Raw genomic sequence first — 23,230 nt, 5'->3', positions numbered from 1 at the left:
CTGTCATTTCTGCAGCTGCTGAGCTGATGGCTGAAAAAAAGGAAATAAGTGGGCATAACGTGTCTTCTAGCAGAAAACAAACTATGATCTTTATAAACTTTGTATGTGTGTGACTACAATTAATAATGACTTGGTACAAATAAGGAAGACTAAATTTACTACAGATAGGTAAAACACTTAAAAATTCAAATTGTATGAAAAAGATGAATAAAAATCACATGAAGGAGAAAATCTATAGCCAAGACCTGTGGTTAATGATGTTACACATTTCTGTATTAGGATTCTTATTAGGTAAATACATACGTAGTCAAAAGTGAAGAGTCTTTTGACTTCACTAAGCCTTCACTAAGGCTCCATAGAAAAATTTCTATGACTCAAAGGCTTTTTTTTTATGTGATTTAATTTCCTTTTCCAGCCTTACTTTCATTCAGATTCCTTTATTCAAGAGATATTAAAGTAAAAAACAAAGTGTGAAATATGAATATATACACATTTATGTAAGATTTAGTTCCTAAGCAGAAAATTTATTTTTCTTTAACAAGCACTGTATATACCTTATAATCTCTTAATACTCTCATGTATATTAAGATAACTTACTGATAATGCTCATCTTTAATAAAGTAAATCAGATGCTAACCTCCAGTTTGGGAATAATTTTAGTGAATAACTTGATTAAACTGGCACAGTGGATTTTCATGGAGAATCATAAAGAGTAGATATCCTGAATTTATCCTAAATAATCATAAAATTATGAAATACTTTTAATAAAGATTAAGAAGGGATGCTAATATGTTCACCAGCATTATTATGAGTATAATCCATTGACAATAGAATGGATCAATAAAAGTGGTAAATTCATACAGTTGAATACTATTCAACAACAGAAATAAACTATAATTGCATACCACCATGTGAATGATTATCTCATATAAAATGTATTTCATCCTAAAATCTAGTTGCTGGCACAACTAAACTATAAGCATGCCTTATGTATTTCATTTCACTCTATTGCATTGCTTTTTTTTTTACAAACTGAAAGTTGTGGCAATCCTGCATCAAGCAAGTATATTGGTGTCATTTTCCCAACAGTATTTGCTCACTTAGTGTCTCTGGGTCACACTTGGATAATTCTAACAACATTTCAAACTTTTTCATTATTATAGTATTTATGAAGTGGATTAGTGATCAGTGATCTTTGGTGTTACTAGCTAAAGGCTCAGATGATGGTGAGTATTTTTTGCAATAAAATATTTTTAAGTTATGGTATGCACATTTTTTGGATATAATACTATTGCACACTTAACAGATTATAGTATAAACATAACAATTCTATGCACTAAAAAACCAAAAAAAAATGTGTGACTTCCGTGTTATATTTGCTTTATTGTGGTGGTCTGGAGCTGAACCTGCAATATCTCCAAGATGTGCCTGTATAATACCTAGAAATCATATGTAGGTAATTAAACAACAAAGAAAGCTATAGAAATTACTTCCACACAGGATAATGATTTCTGTTTGGGAGTCAAACAGGTGGTGTGATCAGGAAGAGGCATAAGATGAGTTTCGTTTTTTTAAATCCTGGATGGTGTTAAACATCAGTGTCTAATGTAGGAGAATTTATTTAACCATATATTCTCTGCCTCTTTATCATATCCCATTTTAAAGAGTTATTATTATTATCTACTTTATTCTAGAAAAGCATACTATCATATGTTTTACTTTTGCATATAAGATTGAAGGCAGGAGAAGGGAGCGACAGAAGATGAGATGGTTGGATGGCATCACCGATGTGACGGACATGAGTTTGAGTAGGCTCCAGGAGTTAGTGATGGACAGGGAAGCCTGGTGTGCTGCATGCAGTCCACGGGGTTGCAAAAAGTTGGACACGACTGAGCAACTGAACTGGACTGAATATTAAAAATCCCACCACCCATTGTTATTGTTTTTAAAAGTTATCTTTAAAAAAAATTTTTTTAAAAAGGAGAATCTTATATACTTACCCTTATAGTTACCATATATAATGCTATTTATATCTTTGTGTTGATTCTTATTTCCATTGGGTATTATTTTCATTCTGCCTGGGAGAGGTCCTTATAGTGTGGCTCTGCTGGTTGTGTGCTCATTTTGTTTTCTGTTTGAAAAAGTCTGTATTTCTCCTTCAGTTTTGAAAAATATTTTGTCTGGGTATTCTAGGTTGAGAGATTTTTTTCCTATTTAAGTATTTTAAAGATGATGCTACAGCAAATTCTTGGTTATGCTATTTCTGAAAGGAAATCTATCCTATTTGTTCCTCTGAACATAACATCTTTTTATCTGGCTACTGTTAACATTTTCCCTTTAAAACTACTTTTGATAAATCTGATTATGATGTGTCTTGGTGTATTTTTGTTTTGTTTCTTGTGCCTGGGGTGTGTTGAGATTTTTGGGTCTATGGATTTATATTTATCATCATATGTATAAAGATTTTGGTCATTATTTCTTCTACCCAGCCCCACATTTTAGGCCACTCTAGCTACACATCCATAAGGCACCTTGAACTGCTCCAAAGTCAATGATGCCTCCTTTTTTTTTTCAAAATTCTATTACTTCTTGTATTTCATTTTGGATAGTTTCTACTGCTACGTCTTCACGTTCATTGATTTTTTTCCTATAGTGTCAAATCTATTAATCCCATTAGTGCCTTTTGCATCTCAGATGTTGTAGTTTTAATCTCTAGAAACTCAATTTGAGGTTTTTTTTTTTTAATACCCTCTTTGTATCTTAACTTTTTGGACACCTGGAATATAGTTATAATAACTGTTTCAATGTAATGTCTTCCTCTGCTAACTCTAATATCTGCAACAGTATTAAGTTGCCCTTTGTTTGATTTTTTCTTATTTTGGGTCATATTTTACTGCCTTTTGCAGACATGATAATCTATAACTTGATATCAGGAATTATGAATTTGACCCTGTTGAGTAAAATGCTGGACATTTTTATATTCCTATAGTTATTCATAAGCTTTGTTCTGAGATGCAGTTAAATTACTGGGGAATTAATCTTTTTGGCTTATGCTTTTAAGATTTGTTAGACAGGACCAAGAGCAGTGTTAAAAGGAGCTAATTGTTTTCCATCATTGAGGAAATGCTTTTCTAGTCATTCAATTTCACAGGTGATGCCCTGTGAAATGTGTTTTTTTCCAGAGTCTTATTCCATTTTGCCTGCTATAACAAAAATACCCAAAAACTGGGTGGTTTATAAACAACAGAAATCTATTTCTCATAGTCCTAGAGGCTGAAAGTCCAAGCTCAAGGAGCTGGCAGTTTTGCTGTATGATGAGATCCCACTTCTTGGTTCACAGGTGTCCATCTCCTGTGTCCTTACGTGGAAGAAGGGGCAAGGGACCCCTCTGAAGAGGCTCTTCTTAACTGATGTACATTTGGTTTACGATATTATTAATTTCAGCTGTGCAATATAGAGATACAAAATTTTTATAGATTATACTCTATTTAACATTATAAAATATTGGCTGTATTCCCTGTGCTGTACAGTATATCCTTGAAGGTTATTTATTTTTTACATAGCTTGTACCTCTTAATCTCCTACTCTGATCTTGCTTCCCCCTTTCCCTTCCCCACTGGTAACCACTAGTTTGTTCTCTATTTCTGTTTCTTTTATGTTATATTCACTAGTTTGTGGTGTTTTTTAGATTTCACCTATGAGTGATATCATACAATACTGTCTTTATCTGACTTCTTTCACTAAGCATTGTACCGTCCATGTCTATTCACATTGTTTCAGGTGACAAAATTTCGTTCTTTATTATGACTGAGTAGCTTTTCAATTTATAAGAATCCTACTTCCATTTATGAAGACTCCACAGTCATAAACTAATCACCCAATGGACCCACCTCAAATACCACCACATTGAGAGTTAGGAGTTAACAGATAAATTTGAAGAGGATAGAACTCTCAGTCTGTAGCATGTAATCTTACCAGTAGGGACAGGTACTCTTCTTATCCTTTGTGTGCAGGGCACTGTTTTCTCATTCACGTGTATGACCTTGCTGACAACTATTGGTGAGTGTTATTACTGAGTGGGGAAGAGACACAAAGTGAGGACAGTATATGCTCTGTAGATGATTTTCTTCTCTTTTCTTTACTGCACATATCTGGCTTTAACTGAGAGAATGTTGTGGGATAAAGATAGTTCTATCACTTCTCAAAAGCCCTGTAAATGGTTTTAAGTATTAAATAATACAAAGATTAATAGTGTTTTAAAGTATTTTGCTATCTAATATGATTTTTAACATCAAGAAAAGCTTCATAAGTATTAATGAGGGATTAAAATCTGAGCTATTAGAGAAAAAAATAAGAAGCTTTAAATCCAAATGAAGCTCCTTGCATTGCATTTTAAAAAATTGATTAATTTATTTTAATTGGGGGCTAATTACTTTACGAATTGTAGTGGTTTTTGCCATACATTGACATGAATCTGCCATGAGTGTACACGTGTCCCCCATCCTGAACCCCCTTCCCACCTCCACCTCCCTCCCATCCCATCCCTCAAGGTTGTCCCGGTGCATTGGCTTTGAGTGCCCTGTTTCATGCATTGAACTTGGACTGGTCATCTATTTCACATATGGTAATATACATTTTTTAAAGTTATTGGTCATAACGCAAATTGGTGAACAAGTTGGGTGGAGATTAAATAAAGCAAGCAGTGCAAAATAAACAGAATATGCATTTATTTGCATGTTAGCAAATGAGATTTCAGTTTTTCTTTCACCATCAAGTATGAGAAATTTCAGTTTGCATTGAGAACACACGGTACTTGGCTCAGAGTGCAGCTAACTGTCTGCTGCTGCTGCTAAGTCGCTTCAGTTGTGTCCGACTCTGTGCGACCCCATAGACGGCAGCCCACCAGGCTCCCCCGTCCCTGGGATTCTCCAGGCAAGAACACTGGAGTGGGTTGCTCTTTCCTTCTCTGTCTGGGAGAAAACAGTTCTTACAAAGAGAGCTATGTGCCCATTCATCAATAGCTCGTAGGTGCTTTCTGATTGGGTCTTTAGCTTACAATTTTTTAAAGGAAGAAATTAACCACATATCTCACAAATAAGGGTATACATATACCATTTAAACATAGTAAATCAAGAAATGGTCAATATTGCAATTAGAGACTGAAGGTCTTTTTGCAGACATGGCAGATTCCTTGGAAAACATCTTTATCATTTTAATAAATTCAGAATTCATAATTGGTATTCTGGGGAATGGATTCATAACACTGGTGAACTGCATTGACTGGATCAAGATGCAAAAGATCTCCTTGGCTGATCGAATCCTCACTGCTTTGGCACTTTCCAGAATTGGTCTGATTTTGGTAATGATGGTGAGTTGGTTTACAAAGGAGTCTTATCCATTTTCATCTTTAGACATAAAGAGAAATAAAGTCATACTTTTTAGTATTGCTGGGCTCTTGGCCAATCATTTTAGTGTTTGGCTTGCCACAGGCCTCAGCCTCTTTTATTTCCTCAAGATAGCCAATTTTTCAAATGCTGTTTTTCTTCACCTAAAGTTTAGGATTGGAATGGTAGTTATGGTAATTTTTCTGGGGACATTAGTATTGCTGCCTTTAAGTCTTACTCTGGTGAGCATCTATATTAATATCAAGATACATCAATATGAAAGAAATATGACTTTGAATTCTAAAAAGAGTGACACTGAAACCGTTTCCAAATTAATTATACTCACGGTGGAATCTTTCTTACCCTTTACTATATCCCTGAGTTGTTTTCTCCTGTTAATGTTCTCCCTACTGAAACATATCAAGAAGATGAGGAGCCATGCAACAGGGTTCAGAGATCCCAGCTGCAAAGCCCATGTCAGAGCCATGATCATGGTGATATCTTTTCTCATACTACTTGCCATTCACTTCCTATCTCATCTCATGACAGCTTTTTATCACAATGTCATGCAGAGTAAACTGGCCTTTATGCTTGCTGAAGCTCTTGGAACTATTTACCCTTCAGTCCACTCATTTGTCCTGATTCTGGGAAATGACAAGCTAAGAAAAGCTTTACTTTTGGTGCTGTGGCAGTTGAGGTGTGGCTGAAAGCTAGGAATACTTCGGATTCATAGACAATTCTGGAGAGCATAACATATACTCTAAGAGGAAAAAGTTGACGAATATTTTTTTTTTACCATTCTTCTAGCTTCTTCTATAATGCATGATAGTGAATATTTTTAAATGTTTATCTGCAATAGGCTCTTTTCCATGCTTATTAAATGTTAGTTACAGGTATATATATATGTATATGTATTTAACATATATAAGTGAAAAGTTAAATGGGCTATCTATAAGAACTTTTGTCAGCACCAATGGTGTAAATAGTATTTCAGTTTTTACTTCTTTGGAAATTTTCAATTAAAATGTCAAAAAGATACATGATAGACATATATTTACTAAAATGTGAAAGTTATACTTTTTATGCATATTAATTTTCCAATTAAAAGAATTAATTTACAATTATTTGTTAGATTTTCCTCAGAATTGTGGAACAACTTGTATTTCACTTACTTGTTCACATTAGTACCTTTTCATTCAATGACTCATGAAATGTATATTTATAAATTATCAGGAAATTGCAAATTTTCTTAGGAATTAATTGATTTATATGTCCCACTGTAATCTTTAAATACATACACAATTTAGACTATGATGCATAAATTTCCAATATTTTCACTTGTAGTTGTCATTGAGCTTGAAATCTTAATTCCTTGTGTTGTTTTTTAAAAGTATATTTTACCTGATCATGTACTTCTGGGTTATTGGTGAGTGGAAAACAGGACCCTAATATGTGACTTTTCTAGGACTGATTTAATTGTGTGAAGAAGATTAGACTTAATGTAATATGTCAAAATTTACTTGCAATCAAACTAGTCAATCCTAAAGGAAATCAACCCTGAATATTCATTGGAGGGACTGATGCTGAGCTGAAGCTCCAATACTTTGGCCATCTGATGAGAAGAGCTGACCCATTGGAAAAGACTTGTTGCTGGGAAAGACTGTAGGAGGAGGAGAACGGGGTGACAGAGGATGAGATGGTTGGATGGCATCACCAACCCAATGGACACGAGTTTGAGCAAACTCTGGGAGACGGTGATGGACAGGGAAGTCTGGCATGCTGCAGTTTATCAGGTCACAAAGCGTTGGTCACAACTTATCAAATGAACAACTTAAAATCAAGTTCAAAAGAGAGATAAAGGATAAAATTGGTCAGGGAGTAATGTTAACTTATGAATATAATGAAATGCCATCTATTAGCCTCTGTGTCTATAGTAAAATGTGTGATCCATAAGACCAACAAACTTGGTAGTCTTGTTCATTAGTGAGCCTGAGGACCTAAAAGAGATCTTGGTATACAAAGTAGTTCAATAAATATTTGATCGGTTAGTAAGTGAATGAGTAACTGAATGAACTATATATACTAGAATTGGGAGAACGAGCTTGGCCTTATTCATCAAACCTGAAGACTGCATACTGCAGAGATTTCTCAGACTCAGTTTATAAACTTGAACTTCATGAGTTCAAGCATTTCTAGCACCTGCAACAGCAGACTCTTGTGATGCAGACAATATATCACCAGGGGAGCACATCACAGGAAAGAAGCTGGTTTTCTAATCTAAAAGGAAATAAATCAGAACTGTGAAAAAAATCAAGTGGTTGTCATCAATACATCTTTTGATTCCTTTATGAATGGTTACTTTCTTATGATATTTGCTGGCTACTTATTGTGTAATCACAGAGATTTTAAAAGTTGCATTAGTAACCAGTTATGATATTAACTTGTTGCAATGTGTTTTCTTTCTGTCTTTAGTTGATTCTCTCTCCTTTTATGGATAGTAAAAGACATCTGTATGTGGTGACAATTTTACTCTTTCAATTTGAATACGTATTCTCTCTTTTACATACTGCTTTGTCTAATGGTAAATAAGACTATCCACTATATTGATAGGCATCTTTGTTTGTTCCTTTTTTATTAGAAGGCAACAGACAACATTGGTGTTCTTTGAGATGATCATAATTTCCCCCACTTTTTATTTATTAAAAGAAATAAGAAACATCCCTTAATATTTTTGGAATAAAGCCTGCTTGATCATCATCTAACTAGCAATTTGTTTGTACCCACTTGAATCAAGTAAGCACTTGAATTTGTTTGACAATGTTTTATTTCTTCAAGTGAGGTCTATTAGCTATTATCTTTATTAGGGTATTCATATAAGGATTGTTTCTTTTTATTTAAAAACTTTGGTTATTTCTCTTCAGTATTTTGTATATGTTGTCATATTAAAGAACTATTATTTGAGGAAATCTTCTATGAAGCCATGTATATACAGCAATTTTGAGGAAGAGTCAATTCTTTGTTGAATTTAATGATATTTCACTTGGATTTTTAAGTACTTTAACATATGTTTAATATACTTTAATGCCATTTTGTACATCATAACTCATTTTGTATTTTTTATCTATAGAAACTGCCCATATTCCACTTTGTTTTTTTTCAGTATGTAGGAAAAAAATGTCTCCCCTAAACACTTTTCTTGAGCTTTACCTAATTACTCCTAAGATGGTATTCCTTCTGTAATCTAGGTGTTTGAGCGACTTTCAATTTTATGGTATCTTCAAGAAGTTACTACTGTTAGTCTCGAATTTATAAGTGATTTTCTTTCATCCTTTATAGCTTTTATTTATTTTAATTAACTGTTATTTCTGCTCTCTCAAGTTTATTTTATTTCTCCTTTTCTAATTATTTGAGTTTACTTCTTAATTTATTTTTAGTATTTTTTCTTGGTTTGTAAAATCATCCAGTGTTAGTTAAAGTTTCTTCATCGTGTCTGACTCTCTGCAACTGCATGAACTGTAGCCTGCCAGGCTCCTTTATCCATGGATTCTCCAGGCAAGAATACTGGAGTGGGTTGCCATTCCCTTTTCAGGGGATCTTCCTGACTCAGGGACTGAATCTGGGTCTCCTGCATTGTAGGTAGATTCTTTAGCTGCTGAGCCACTAACATCATCCACCATCCTCTAACTATTATATAAGTTTCCACATGTTTGTTCACACTATTTTATTTTCAAAATTGTCAGTGAATTTCAGTTTTATATTTGACTAGGTGTTTCAGTTCAGTTCAGTTCAGTCGCTCAGTCGTGTCCAACTCTTTGCAGTCCCTTGGACTGCAGCCTGCCAGGCCTCCCTGTCCATCACCAACTCCCAGAGTTTACTCAAGCTCATGTCCATTGAGTCTGTGATGCAATCCAACCATCTCATCTTCTGTCATCCCCTTCTCCTCCCACCTTCAATCTTTCCCAGCATCAGGGTCTTTTCCAATGAGCTGCTCTTCATATCAGGTGGCCAAAGAATTGGAGTTTCAGCTTCAGCATTAGTCCTTTCAATGAATATTAAGGACTGATTTCCTTTAAGATGGACTTGTTGGATCTCCTTGAAGTCCAAGGGACTGTCAAGAGTCTCCTCCAACACCACAGTTCAAAAGCATCACTTCTTCGGTGCTCAGTTTTCTTTATATTCCAACTCTCACATCCATACATGACTACTGGAAAGACCACAGCTTTTACTAGATGGACCTTTGTTGTTGATCAGGTGTTTACATTATGTAAATATTCCAAAAATATAAATGATGTGATTTGTATTAGATTTCTATTTTAAAATATTTTATAGGGTTATAAGTGTGATTTACAAAAGTACACTGTGTATTCTGTCTTTTTACTTTGTTTTCTTTAAATCAATTCCATTAGAAAATAATGTGCTTTTTGCTTCAAGTTTCAAAATTTGACATATACAAATAGTGTTAAATATATTTATCATATTATTCAAGACATTGGTTCCCTTATTTCTGTCTCTTTCATGTTAAAGAAAAACGTCCTTTAACTTTCTGCTACTGTTCAAGGTGAATGTATCATATTGTCATATGATATATAAATGAATATATCAATATATATGATATATAAATCATGCATAAATGAATATATCATACTGCTATGACATATTCATTAAATGCTATAATTTCCAATAGCTTTTTAAACAATTTTTCAAATTCATGTTATTTGAAATATAATTTTCCTACAGGGACAAGCTTCAAATATTGGAAGGATTGTAGGATATTTTAAAATATAAGGGAAGGTAAAGTACATCTGGATACCATAGAATTAGTCTTGATTGGAGGGGAATAGAAAAATGGAGCTTTATTTTGCCTTTTGAAAAAAGAAAAACGTTTGTATTTAACAGGTGTAAATAGTTTGAGTTAATAGGAAAAGAAGGTATAATTTTAAAAGTTAAAAATGGTATGGAGGGTTAAAAATGGCTGCAATCTCTGACATTCCTACTATTGAGAAGGGGGTCTCCATCACCTCTCTTTGAATGTGGGCAGATTCTGTAACTGCTTTGATCAGTAGAATATGGCATAAGTGGTGCCATTCCCAGTATCTAGGTCCAGCTTTACAATACTGATATTTTCCTCTCCCTGTCTTTGAGACATCCATTTGTAGAACCCAGCCACCAAACTGTGAGAAGCCAAATCACGGGGAGAGGCCATTGTAGGTATCTCAGTGGACAGTCGCTGCTGAGCTCCTTGCTGACAGCCTTCATCAATGCTCAGTCATTGGATTGACCATGTTATATGTCCATCCCATTTGGGCCTTCAAATGACTAGTCTCAGTCATCATCTGATGGCAACTAAATGAAAGGTCAGAATTAAGAACTGTCTTGTCATGGCCAGGGAATCAACAGAACCATGAAAAAAATAAGCTGCCATTTTAATCCACTAATTTTGGGGGTGGTTGATGATTCAGAAATAAATACTGAGAGTAGATGTAGGAAGGAATAAAAAGAATTCCATCAGTCTAATCCAAAAGCAAGAAAAGAGAACAAATAAAGAAAATTGATAACCAGCAAGAATCTCAAGGGAACACTCTTGAGAGTATCTTGGACTGCAAGGAGACCAAACCAGTCCATCCTAAAGGAAATCAGTCCTGAATATTCATTGGAAGGACTGATGCTGAAGCCAAAGCTCCAATACTTTGGCCACCTGATGTGAATAACTGACTTGTTGGAAAAGACCCTGATGCTGGGAAAGATTGAAGGCAGGAGGAGAAGGGGACAACAGAGAATGAGATGGTTGGATGGCATCACCGACTCAATGGACGTGAATTTGAACAAGCTCCAGGTGTTGGTGATGGACAGGGAAGCCTGATGTGCTGCAGTCCATGGGGTCACAAAGAGTTGTATGCAACTCTGCGACTGAACTGAACTGAGCAAAAATCTGATAAAGTGGTAAAAAAAAAAAAAAGAGTCCAGTGTTTTTAGAAATTGACATGAATTTAATAGATTTATTTTATTTCCAGTCAAAAGGCAGAATTTCAAAATAAAAAATAAAACACAGCTATATTTTGCTTACAAGAGTATACCTAAAGCAGAAAACCATAATGATTGGAAATAAATGGATAAAAATGCAGCATGTATTAATAACCATAGTGATTACTGCTTGTCTCCTATTATCTATTATCCTCCCCTTTAGTAGGGATAGAATCTCACTGTACCTTCTGATATAGTTGTGCTACAAATTCTTATCTGTGTGCTTTTCAGTTATAGAAGAAATAGATATTCTTTTATAAGGTTAAGTTACTAGCATTCAATATCTTGTTTATTTGTTTATATTGGTCATATCTAGCCAAATTACAACTAATATACTACAGAAAGGGATGTGTAAAACAAAGGACATTTATGGAAAACAGCACCAGTGGGTAAAGAAGTATTATTCCTGAGTAATAATGATAGAAAACATCCACGGAAAAGATGTTATAATCATAAATTTAAACACACCTAACAATGCACTGGGGCTTCCCTGGTGGTTCAGTGGTAAAGATTCTACCTGCCAATGAAGGAGATACAGGTTTAATCCCTGGGATGGGAAGATCCCCTGGAGAAGGAAATGGCAACCTATTCCAGTATTCTTGCCTGGGAAATAGCATGGATAGAGTATCTTGGCGGGTTACAGGCCATTGCTTCACAAGAGTTGGACACCTTAGTGACTAAACGACAACAGCAACAACAAACAGTGAATTAGGTAAAATAAATAGAGCAAAACTAAAAGGAGTTCTCCTTCATCACAAGGAGAAGCTGATGAGTCCACGAATAGAATTGAACACACATTCCATAAGGTAATATAACAAGCAAATTAATGACATGAAAATTTTGAAGAATACAATTACCAAAATTGATCAAATGATTTTATGTGGAATATGTACTTGACAGAAATCTTTACACAGTCATTTCAAATATGCATAAAACATTTACACACATGGACCATGTGTGATACTCTGACAATAAATGTCTCAGCAGATTCTATAGGAGAGATATTACATAAATTATAATGTAAATCCAATGCTAAATAAATTTAAAAATAAATTCAGAAATTAAACTCTCATTTTAGTTTCTAAGTAAGAGATAAGCACTTAGAACTCAACAAAACAAAAAATGCTCTGTATAATCAAACTCGAGATATGCTAACGCTAAAAATTCACATCCACTATTTCAGGTATTAGAAAAAAGATATTTGCCAAAATAATGAGCTATGGAGTCAACTCAAGACCTGAAAAAAAATTGTAAAGAAGTTTGATGTTGTTCAATTGCTAAGTTGTGTCTGACTCTTTGTGACCCCATGGACTGCAGCATGCCAGGCTCCCCTGTCTTCCACTGTCTCCTAGCGTTTGATCAGATTCATGTCCACTAAGTCAGTGATGCTACTTAGCCATCTCATTCTCTGTTGTCCACTTCTCCTTTTGCCTTCAATATTTCCCAGCCTTGCGGTCTTTTCCTCCAATGAGTTAGTTCTTCGCATCAGGTGACCAAAGTATTGGAGCTTCAGCTTCAGCATCAGTCCTTCCAATGAATATTTAGGACTGATTTCCTTTAGGATTGACTGATTTGATCTCCTTGCAGTTCAAGGGACTCTCAAAATTCTTCTCTAGCATCACAATTCAAAAGCATCAATTCTTCAGCACCCAGCCTTCTTTATGGTCCAAATCTCACATCTGTACATGACTACTGGAAAACCATAGCTTTGATTACACAGACCTTCGTTGGCAAAGTGATGTCTCTGCTTTTTAATACGATGTCTAGGTTTGTCATAGCTTTTCTTCCAAGAAGCAAGCGCCTTTTAATTTCATGGCTGCAATCACCAACAACAGTGATTCTGGAGCACAAGAAAATAGTCTCATTGTTTCCATTGTTTCCCCTTCTATTTGCCATGAAGTGATTGGACTGGATACCATGATCTTTGTTTTTGAATGTTGAGTTTTAAGCCAGCTTGTTCATTTTACTCTTTCACCTTCATCAAGAAGTTCTTTAGTGTCTCTTTGGTTTCTGCCATAAGGGTGGTATCATCTGCATATCTGAGGTTAGTAATTTTTTTTTCATAATTCTGGGTATGGGCTGGAGACCTCATGGAGCTCAGCATCTACTGCATCATGGCCGCCCTTCCCCTCATCTCTGTGCAGAGAAGGGCTGGTGCTGCCTACTGAGAGTTCCTCTGCCTGCAGCTTCTTTTTTTTTTTTCCCCATTTATTTATATTAGTTGGAGGCTAATTACTTTACAATATTGTAGTGGTTTTTGCCATACATTGACATGAATCAGCCATGGATTTACATGTGTTCCCCATCCTGAACCCCCCTCCCACCTCCCTCCCCATCCCGTCCCCCTGGGTCATCCCAGTGCCCCAACCCTGAGCATTTGTCTCATGCATCAAACCTGGACTGGCGATCAGTCTCACAATTGATAACATACATGTTTCATTGCTGTTCTCTCAGATCATCCCCCCCTCGCCTTCTCCCACAGAGTCCAAAAGTCTGTTCTATACATCTGTGACTCCTTTTCTGTCCTGCATATAGGGTCACCATTACCATCTTTCTAAATTCCATATATATGCGTTAGTATACTGTATTGGTATTTTTCTTTCTGGCTTACTTCACTCTGTATAATAAGTAATATATCTCCTGGCAATCTTGATTCCAGCTTGTGCTTCATCCAGCCCAGCATTTTGCATGATGTACTCTGCATAGATTTTAAATAAGCAGAGTACTATACAGACTTAACGTATTCCTTTCCCAATTCTGAACCAGTCGGTTGTTTCATGTCCAGTTCTAACTGTTGCTTCTTGACCTGCCTACAGGTTTCTCAGGAGGCAGGTGGTCTGATATTCCCATCTCTTTAAGAATTTTCCACAATTTGTTGTGATTCACACAAGCAGAGGCTTTAGTGTAGCCGATGAAGCAGAAGTATTTCTGGAATTCTCTTGCTTTTTCTATGATTCAACAGGTGTTGACAATTTGATCTCTGGTTCCTCTGCCTTTTCTAAGTCCACCTTGGACATCTAGAATTTCTCCATTCATGTACTGTTGAAGCCTACCTTGGAGGAATTTGAGTGTTACCTTGCTAACATGTGAAATATGTGCAATCATGTGGTAGTTGAACATTCTTTGGCATAGCCCTTCTTTGGGATTGGAATGAAAACTGATCTTTTCCAGTATTTCTTTAATATTTAAAATTTTATTTTTACAGTGATGTTTATAACTAATGGAAGGTCACACGTGATTTTGAATCCAAACTCCTCATTGCTAGTTTACCTCTTTCACTAAGCACTTCAAGAATGAACAAATAATGATGCTGGTAGTGGTGGGGATGCCAAATTGCCATCTCTAAATTCAGAAATCTGTCAATTCTGTTATTCAATCTGCTATTTGTGTCTGATCTAGTTGGGAATCATAAAGTGTTCATAAGTTCATTTGAGGGTGAAAACAGTGAAAGGAAATCTGGGCCCATATTTGCATCTGAGAACACTGCACTTAATTTTTTGGATACTCTTTTGAATATGGAAAAATATAACCCATGAGTCATCAAAGAAAATAGAAGATTTACTTGCTAGAATCAAATTGCTAGCTGAGTCATTTGAAAAGTGAGTGTTATGCTTTCATAAACATGGATGTGGCCCTATCCCACAGTAGAATGGATTTTTCTTTTTTATGGATCAAATGAAACAGCAACAGAGAACTATAAAAACAATAAATATTGACTATCAATCCCTTAACTCATGAGACACTACTAAAAAATCTGGGGTTTTCTCTCTCTAGAGGAAGGCATTTTCATGGTGGTATTAACTGTGGAATTCATGATGCTTTCACCAGAGAAAGAACTGTGAGCTAATTCAATAACTAGGTTGCTTGGATTACTAACTGATTCCTGTACATAACTGTTAGGTATGTCACTTTCCTCAGCTTTCTTTTTTTCTCAGTGATATCTCCTTCCTTCCACTAAACTCTCCATTAGCTAACATAAGGATTTATATGTTTTTTCAGTTCAGTCACTCAGTCGTGTCCGACTCTTTGCCACCCCATAGACTGCAGCATGCCAGGTTTACCTGTCCATCACCAGCTCCCAGAGCTTGCTCAAACTCATATCCATTAAGTTGGTGATGCTATCCAACCATCTCATCCTCTGACATCCCATTCTCCTCCTGCCTTTAATCTTTCCTATCATCAGGGTCTTTTTCCAATGAGTTAGTTCTTCGCATCAGGTGGCCAGAATATTGGAGCTTCAGCTTCAGCATCAGTCCTTCTGATGAATATTCAGGGTTGATTTCCTTCAGGATTGACTGGTTGGATCTCCTTGCAGTACAAGGGACTCTCAAGAGTCTTCTCCAACACCACATTCAACAGCACCAATTCTTAGGTGCTCAGCTTTCCTTATAGTCCAACTCTCACATCCATACATGGCCACTGGAAAAACCATAGCCTTGACTAGACGGACCTTTGTTGGCAAAGTAATGTCTCTGCTTTTTAATATGCTATCTAGGTTGGTCATAACTTTCCTTCCAAGGAGTAAGTGTCTTTTAATTTCATGGCTGCAATCACCATCTGCAGTGATTTTGGAGCCCCCCAAAATAAAATCAGCCACTGTTTCCACTGTTTCCCCATCTATTTGCCATGAAGTGATGGGACCGGATGCTATGATCTTAGTTTTCTGAATGTTGAGCTTTAAGCCCACATTTCACTCTCCTCTTTCACTTTCATCAAGAGGCTCTTTAGTTCTTCACTTTCTGCCATAAGGGTGGTGTCATCTGCATATCTGAGGTTATTGATATTTCTCCCGGCAATCTTGATTCCAGCTTGTGCTTCCTCCAGCCCAGCGTTTCTCTTACTGTACTTGATTGCTTTTTCAACCCTGTGCCTATACTCTCAAACTTAGCAGATATTTTCAGTTTATGAAGCTTCAGTAGGAAAATCAGATCTCTAATGTTTCTGTCTTTAGTTACTTTGTCAAAATGAAGGAATGCATTGGATATAATCACTATTAGTTGGACTTTTACCTGTAAATTTAATTCAGTTAGAAGTTTTAACATGGATATGACAGCCATACCCTTGAGTTCATCTTAGCCTGACAGCAGTTCGTAACCAGTACTATCCAGTATTGAGAAGCAATGACCTCTTCCGGCTCTGTAAGATCCCATATTTCCAAGATTCTAATACTTTTTGTTTCTGCTCTCAAAGAAGATAATAATGTCTGAGCTCAGTTTTTGAAAATGTGTTGTCAAATGTACCACTACTGTTATTCACTTATAATCCTCTCAGCCTAGAGTTACAAAATCTATTTTCTAAGTATTCACATGAAATGGTTTGTGAAATATTTTGCCACTTCTTAGCATGTTTTCCAGGAACCAGTCATGGTTTTCTTGCCACTCATTGCAACTAATGAAATATTAAGCCAATATTACCTATTTTAGGTATTTGGTTTTGGCAGACTCCACCTGAAGAGACCAATTCTAAGGTATCTAGTGAAGGAAGTTTAGGCTACGTTGCAATAACAGAACTCTCAAACCTCAGAGACCTGATGAAAATTTTTATTTGTTTTCGTTTTTAGATTCTGCTCTATATCCAGTGCTCATAGTAGTGACAAAGTTGTCACAGGCCAGCAGAAGCTCTTTCTTGATCCAAAATAACACAGGAACACTGCAGAGTCTTGAACTGGTGAGTCAGTGCTCTCATCTAGAAACAACACTTCATTTCCACAATACTTTATTGGTCAAGAAGTTCACATGACAATATACTACATCAAAGGGAGAAGGGAACTCTACAAAAATTACATTTCTTGGAATCCTATAAGAAATGGAAGGTTAAAAGTAGAGCCTTAATTCCTATTTCACTATCTCTATGCAATTTACAAGATATATATCTAAACTCTGATGATATAGAACAAATCAAAAGTAAAATTTAGAAGATTATGCCATGAAATACAAGTGATAACAAGCTAATATAATTATTTTAATATCAAAGTAGACTTTAAAACTTTAAAAAAAACAAAGAAACCACTAGAGCAGACACTGTCAGTTCATACAGCAAGAGGTTAAATTTAGTGTGCAGATAGTACAATTCTACCACTAAATAGCTTAGCATCAAGATATGTAAAGCAAAAATTGACAACATTTCAAATCGAAATTGAAAAATCCATACCCAGAGTATAATAATTTAACTTTAAATCTCAATAAATGATGGAACAAGAAGACAAAATTCAAAAAAGATAAATAGGATTTAAACAACATGATTAACAAATCAAGTCAATGGATGCATGAAACAATTTACCCAAAACTACACATACACATTATTTTAAGGAAAAACAAAACATTTACTGAAACTGGCCATCTACATGCTGTGAAACAAATTGCAACAGATGTCATGACTTACCAACCTATGAAGTATAATATTTTATTTTAATTCAATTTTGATAGAAATTAATAATGAAAAGTTTAAAAATTCCATGTAAATGGAAATTTAAACATACATTAAAAATATTTTATGAAAAAAAAATTTTTATGGGTTTAAGAAAAGTCACAATGACAGTGTTGTTGTCACTAAGTTGTGCCCGACTCTTTGTGACCCAATGGACTGCAGCATGCCAGGCTTCCATGTCCTTCATTATCTCCCAGAGTTTGCTCAAATTCATGTCCATTGAATCAATGATGCTATCGAACCATCTCATCCTCTGTTACTTTCTAATCCTCCTGGCCTCAGTCCTTGCCAACCACAGGATGTTTTCCAATGAGTTGGCTCTTTGCATCAGGTGGCCAAAGTATTGCAGCTTCCACTTCAGCATCAGTCCTTCCAATGAATATTCAGGGTTGATTTCCTTTAGAATTGACTGGTTTGATTTCCTTGAAGTCCAAGGGACTTTCAAGAGTCTTCTCCAGGACCATAGTTTGAAAACATCAATTCTTGGGTGCTCAGCCTTGTTTATGGTCCAGCTCTCATATCCATACATGACTACTGGAAAAAACATTGCTTTGATTAGACAGACCTTTGTTGGCAAAGTGATATCTCTGCTTTTTAATATACTGCCTAGGTTTGTTATAGCTTTTTTATTGTTATAGTTTGTTATTCAATAACAAAGTTGTCTTCTTTCTCTACTACCTTGTGGAGAGATTTTCCAGGTTGGGAAGAGATTTTGCTTTTGATTATATTTCCCCAGCAGTTGATAAGCCTTTGTCCTGTGCCCTGCAATCCCATTCCCTCCTACAAGCTGCTCCCAGTGAGTGCCTGAACAGAGCAGGGGTTAATTGGCAGTCCTGCTCCCAGGAGGCTCAGGATCCCTCTGGTGTGCACCATTGCCTTGACACTGCCCACTGGCCTTCTTAGAACTTTCTTAGAACTTGTTAGAATTGTTTCCTAAGACTTTCCTTTTTTCATTCCCTCTCCCTCCCCAAGAGTCAGACTTACATGCTAGTATAACAGTTCCCCAGGCACCTTCTACTGTCCAGGCACTTTGCTCAGTAATGCCCTGTTTCTCAGAGCATCCAGACCAAGACAAGACATTTTCTAGTTTGGAGTTTAGTGTTTCTGGCTTATAACTGAGCTGAATGAATCAAAAAAGTGTCTAAATCCTAAGGAAAAAAAATATTTTAAAATTGATCTCTAGCTTGTGTGTTAGCAAACCAGGATTCAAATTCTAACGCATAGCTTTACATGGTAATTATAGGCAGTGTTACAGCAGTGGCGACACATACATAATATTTGCCTTGAAAATCACTAGCTGAGATCTTGAGAGGATTAAAGGTGGTTTCCCAAAGATAACTAAGATTTTGGGAGCATCTTGAAGGCTTTTCTTTTTTTGCCAGTGAATATTAAAGTGCAGGGACAAGGAACTTATTGAACATTAGAGCTTTGGATGCATAAATCTGTAACACCTCATTTATAAGTCAGTGGAGTACTGAAGGCAGAGATTTCCTATCAGTAGGCATGGAAGGAACATTGAACAATATACTTATGATCATTTCCACTGGAGAATTCTTACTGGGTATTTTGGGAAATGGATTCATTGTTCTGGTTAACTGTATTGATTGGATCAGGAGCAGGAAGTTCTCACTGATTGACTTTATTTTCACCTGCTTGGCTACTTCCAGAATATTTGTGTTGTGCATGATGATTTCAAGTGCAGGTTTATATGTCATCTCTGAGGAAACATGGTGCAACAAGAATGTCCTGATAAATTTGGGGTTCCTCTGGACAGGATCCAATTATTTCTCCATAGCCTGCACCACCTGCATCAGTGTCTTCTATCTCCTCAGAATAGCCAACTTTTCAAATTTCCTTTTCCTCTGGATGAAATGGAGAATTCACAAGGTTCTTCTCATTATTACACTGGGGGCTGTCTTGTCTTTATGCTTGTGCCTTCTTCAGAAGGATACGGTAGTTGAAATCCTGCTCCAAAACCAGGTAAACAGTGAAAAAAATGTGACATTGGACTTTCTAATGATAAAATACAATTTGTTCCTTACCATAATGTTCCTCATCCCCTTTGTAGTGTCCCTGGCCTCCTTTCTCCTTTTAATCCTCTCCTTATGTGGTCACCTCAGGCGTATGAAGGGTGCGGACTGTAGCACAGAGGCTCATGTGAGAGCCTTGAAGTCTATGATTTCATTCCTCCTCCTCTTCGTTATATACTATTTGGGCAATCTTGTGACAGTGTGGGCCAATCACGTTCTAGGTAGTTTTGTGGCAAAGATTTTTGTGAACATGCTATTATTTTTCTGTCCTTCTGGCCATCCTTTTCTTCTGATTTTATGGAACAGCAAATTGAGACAGGCTTCACTCTATGTCCTAAGGAAGCTGAAGGGTTACATGAATCTAAGAAAACCTCCTCTTCCAAAAATAAGCCTGAAGCGATGATGATCTTCTCAAGAATGAAGACAACAAACAGGACTTCATATACATGTTTTTATTTTATCCTGACTGTTTATATTCTATTCTGATAGGTGATTGAGACTTATTGAAAATATCTTCTTGGGAGTTCCCTTGGCAGCTCAGTGATTAGGATTCTGGCCTTTCGCTGTGGCCTGGATTCAGTTCCAGGTTGGATCCTGAAAGCTGCACTGCATGACTGGAAGCCTGGCCAGCTGCAGTCCATGGGGTCACAAAGAGTTGGACACAACTGAGTGACTGAATGACAAACGACAGGAAAAAAAAATCTTCCTGGAAAATGCTGAAAGATAAGGATTTTGCTGTATTTCCATCAAGATGGTGATGATATAGCTAATAGTAAAATTATGCATTTTGTGTTAGGCAAAATATTAGTTTAATCTCACTTAATTTGCACTATATTGATTTCATAAAAGCATATGTTTATATAAAGAATAGCCATAAATATGTATTAATGTAGATATATTTACATTGGTAAAGATATATAGAGATTTAATTCCTAAAGAAAGATAATTATTTTAAGTTTTCATTTAAAAATAGAAAGGAGCACCAAAATAAAGAGAGTAAATATGTTCAGGAATATGTTGAAATTTTAATTAAAAATAAAAGTTGAATATCTGAATACAAAAATAAAGTTGTTTTAAAGCCTCAGGTCTTTAGTGACTACTTCTTGATACAAGCCATGACTTTTTAATATTTCAAATAAAATGCATCAAGGAGCAATTAAGTGTTTCAACAATACAAAAGTGGATTAACTAGTAGATTTAGAATTTGGAATGTACCATCTGATTAATGATATATAATGATTAGTGAGATCATCTAAGGCTATAGAAGATAAAAGGAATGGTATATGTCAGAAAATGCAAGGATATCCAGGGGATGGTGATATTCCAAATGGCATTTCATGCAAATCACTTAACAAGGAAACAAATTCCTCAATGCTAAAAAAAATTATAGGCAACCACAGGTGGCTCAGTGGTAACAAATCTGCTGACCAATGCAGAAGACACAGGAGACATGGGTTTGATCCCTGGGTTAGAAAGATCACCTGGAGTAGGAAATGGCAATCCACTCTAGTATTCTTGCCTAGAAAATCCCATGGACCAAGGAGCCTAGTGGGCTGTGGTCCATGGGGTTGCAGATAGCCAGACATGATCGAGCAACTGAGCACACACACATAGATTAAAGATTAAGATTTAGTAAAGAATGAGTGCACTAAAAACAAAAATACAAACAAGGATCAGGGGGCAATTAGCACATGGCAGAAGAAAAATGACAAAACAACACCATCCTAGAGAACTGTTGAATATCAAGCTGACTTTGGCAAACACCTGGGATAAGTTCTCAAGCAGGAGGATATTGCATGTAAGCAGGAAAATGTTTCAATGATTAATACTAAAGAATCACTTGATAAATTTTCAACACTATTCCAATACATTTTTTAAAAGCAAAAATATAAAAACTCAAATTGGTAAAATAAAAGCTAAAATAGAGAAAAATATTTAGACTCTGTACACCCCAAACTATTTCTGTTTTTCTGATGCACTCAGACTTAATTTTCAATATTTTCTTCAATTACTTATTGGTTCCACGATCCTCTCTTCCTCCTCTCTCTCTCATAATGTAGGATATTCTGATGCTTTGTTATTTTGATATTCTCACCAATTGCCCAGCATGATTTTAAACCAAAAGCATAACACTTAAAAAGCAGACTTGCTTACCAGGAAAGACGATCTTTCTCACCTTCTAGATATTTAGCAAGTATTTTTTGGATGGGTAGATGAACAGATTCAAAATATGTTCCAAATATCACTAAGACATTGGGAATTTTGATGAGACATAGACCAGTGCTTGGAAAGAAAGGTATTTATTTGTGGCTAGATTACAACTATAAAAGCTCTGGTTTATAGCAAGTCTCAGAGACATAAAAGACCCCAAGACAATGCAATGATTATTTGGAAATTATAACAACTCATTATTGTGGCTAATGTATTAACAGTGGAGGTAACAAATAGACTTGAGGGATTAGATCTGGTAAGGGCAGACTGCCTGAAGAACTGTGGACAGAGGTTTGTAACATTGTACAGGAGATGGTGACCAAAATCATCCCCCAGAAAAAGAAATACAAGAAGGCAAAGTAGTTGTCTGAGGAGGTCTTACAAATAGCTGAGAAAAGAAGATAAGCTAAAGACACAGGAAAAAGGGAAAGATTTACTCAACTGAATGCAGAATTTCAGAGGATACTAAGGAGAGATCAGAAAGCCTTCTTAAGTGAACAATGCAAAGAAACAGAGGAAAGCAATAAATGGAAAAGACTAAAGATTTCTTCAAGAAAACTGGAGATACCAAGGGAATATTCCACGCAAAGATGGGCACAATAGAGAACAAAAATGCAAGGACCTTACAGAAGCAGAAGAGGTGGCAAGAATATACAGAACTTTACAGAAAAAGTCTTAATGACCATGATAACCATGATGGTGTGTTCAACTCACCTAGAGTCAAACATCCTAGAATGTGAAGTCAAGTGGGCCTTAGGAAACATTACTACAGAAAAAGATAGTGGAGGTGATGGAATTCCAGCTGAGTTATTTAAAATCTTAAAAGATGATTCTGTTGAAAGTGCTGCGCTCAACATGCCAGCAAATTTGGAAAACTCAGCAGTGGTCACAGGACTGAAAAAGGTCAGTTTTCATTCCAACCCCAAAGAATGGCGGTGTCAAAGAATGTTCCAATTACCATACAATTGCACTCATTTCACATGCTAGCAAGATTATGCTTAAAATCCTTCAAACTAAGGTTTCAGCAGTACGTGAACTGAGAATGTCCATATGCACAAACTGGATTTAGAAAAACCAGAGGAACCAGAGACCAAATTACCAACATCTCCTGGATCATAGAAAAAGCAAGATTATTAAAAAACAATCTGCTGGATCATT

At 35.9% G+C, this 23,230-nt stretch overlaps 1 protein-coding gene across 1 annotated transcript; it reads left to right on the top strand.

Annotated features, from left to right (window-relative positions):
* Positions 1-19,334: 19,334 nt before the first annotated feature.
* LOC122680869 (taste receptor type 2 member 7-like) lies at positions 19,335-20,264 on the top strand. The gene has a single exon (XM_043882655.1). The coding sequence runs from the start codon at positions 19,335-19,337 to the stop codon at positions 20,262-20,264; it is 930 nt and encodes a 309-aa protein (XP_043738590.1).
* Positions 20,265-23,230: the final 2,966 nt, after the last annotated feature.

The sequence above is a fragment of the Cervus elaphus genome, chromosome 22 (assembly GCF_910594005.1).
Source record: "Cervus elaphus chromosome 22, mCerEla1.1, whole genome shotgun sequence".
Classification (NCBI taxonomy): Eukaryota; Metazoa; Chordata; class Mammalia; order Artiodactyla; family Cervidae; genus Cervus; species Cervus elaphus.
Note: the sequence above shows the minus strand (reverse complement) of the source record. Positions and strands in the feature narration are given on the sequence as shown.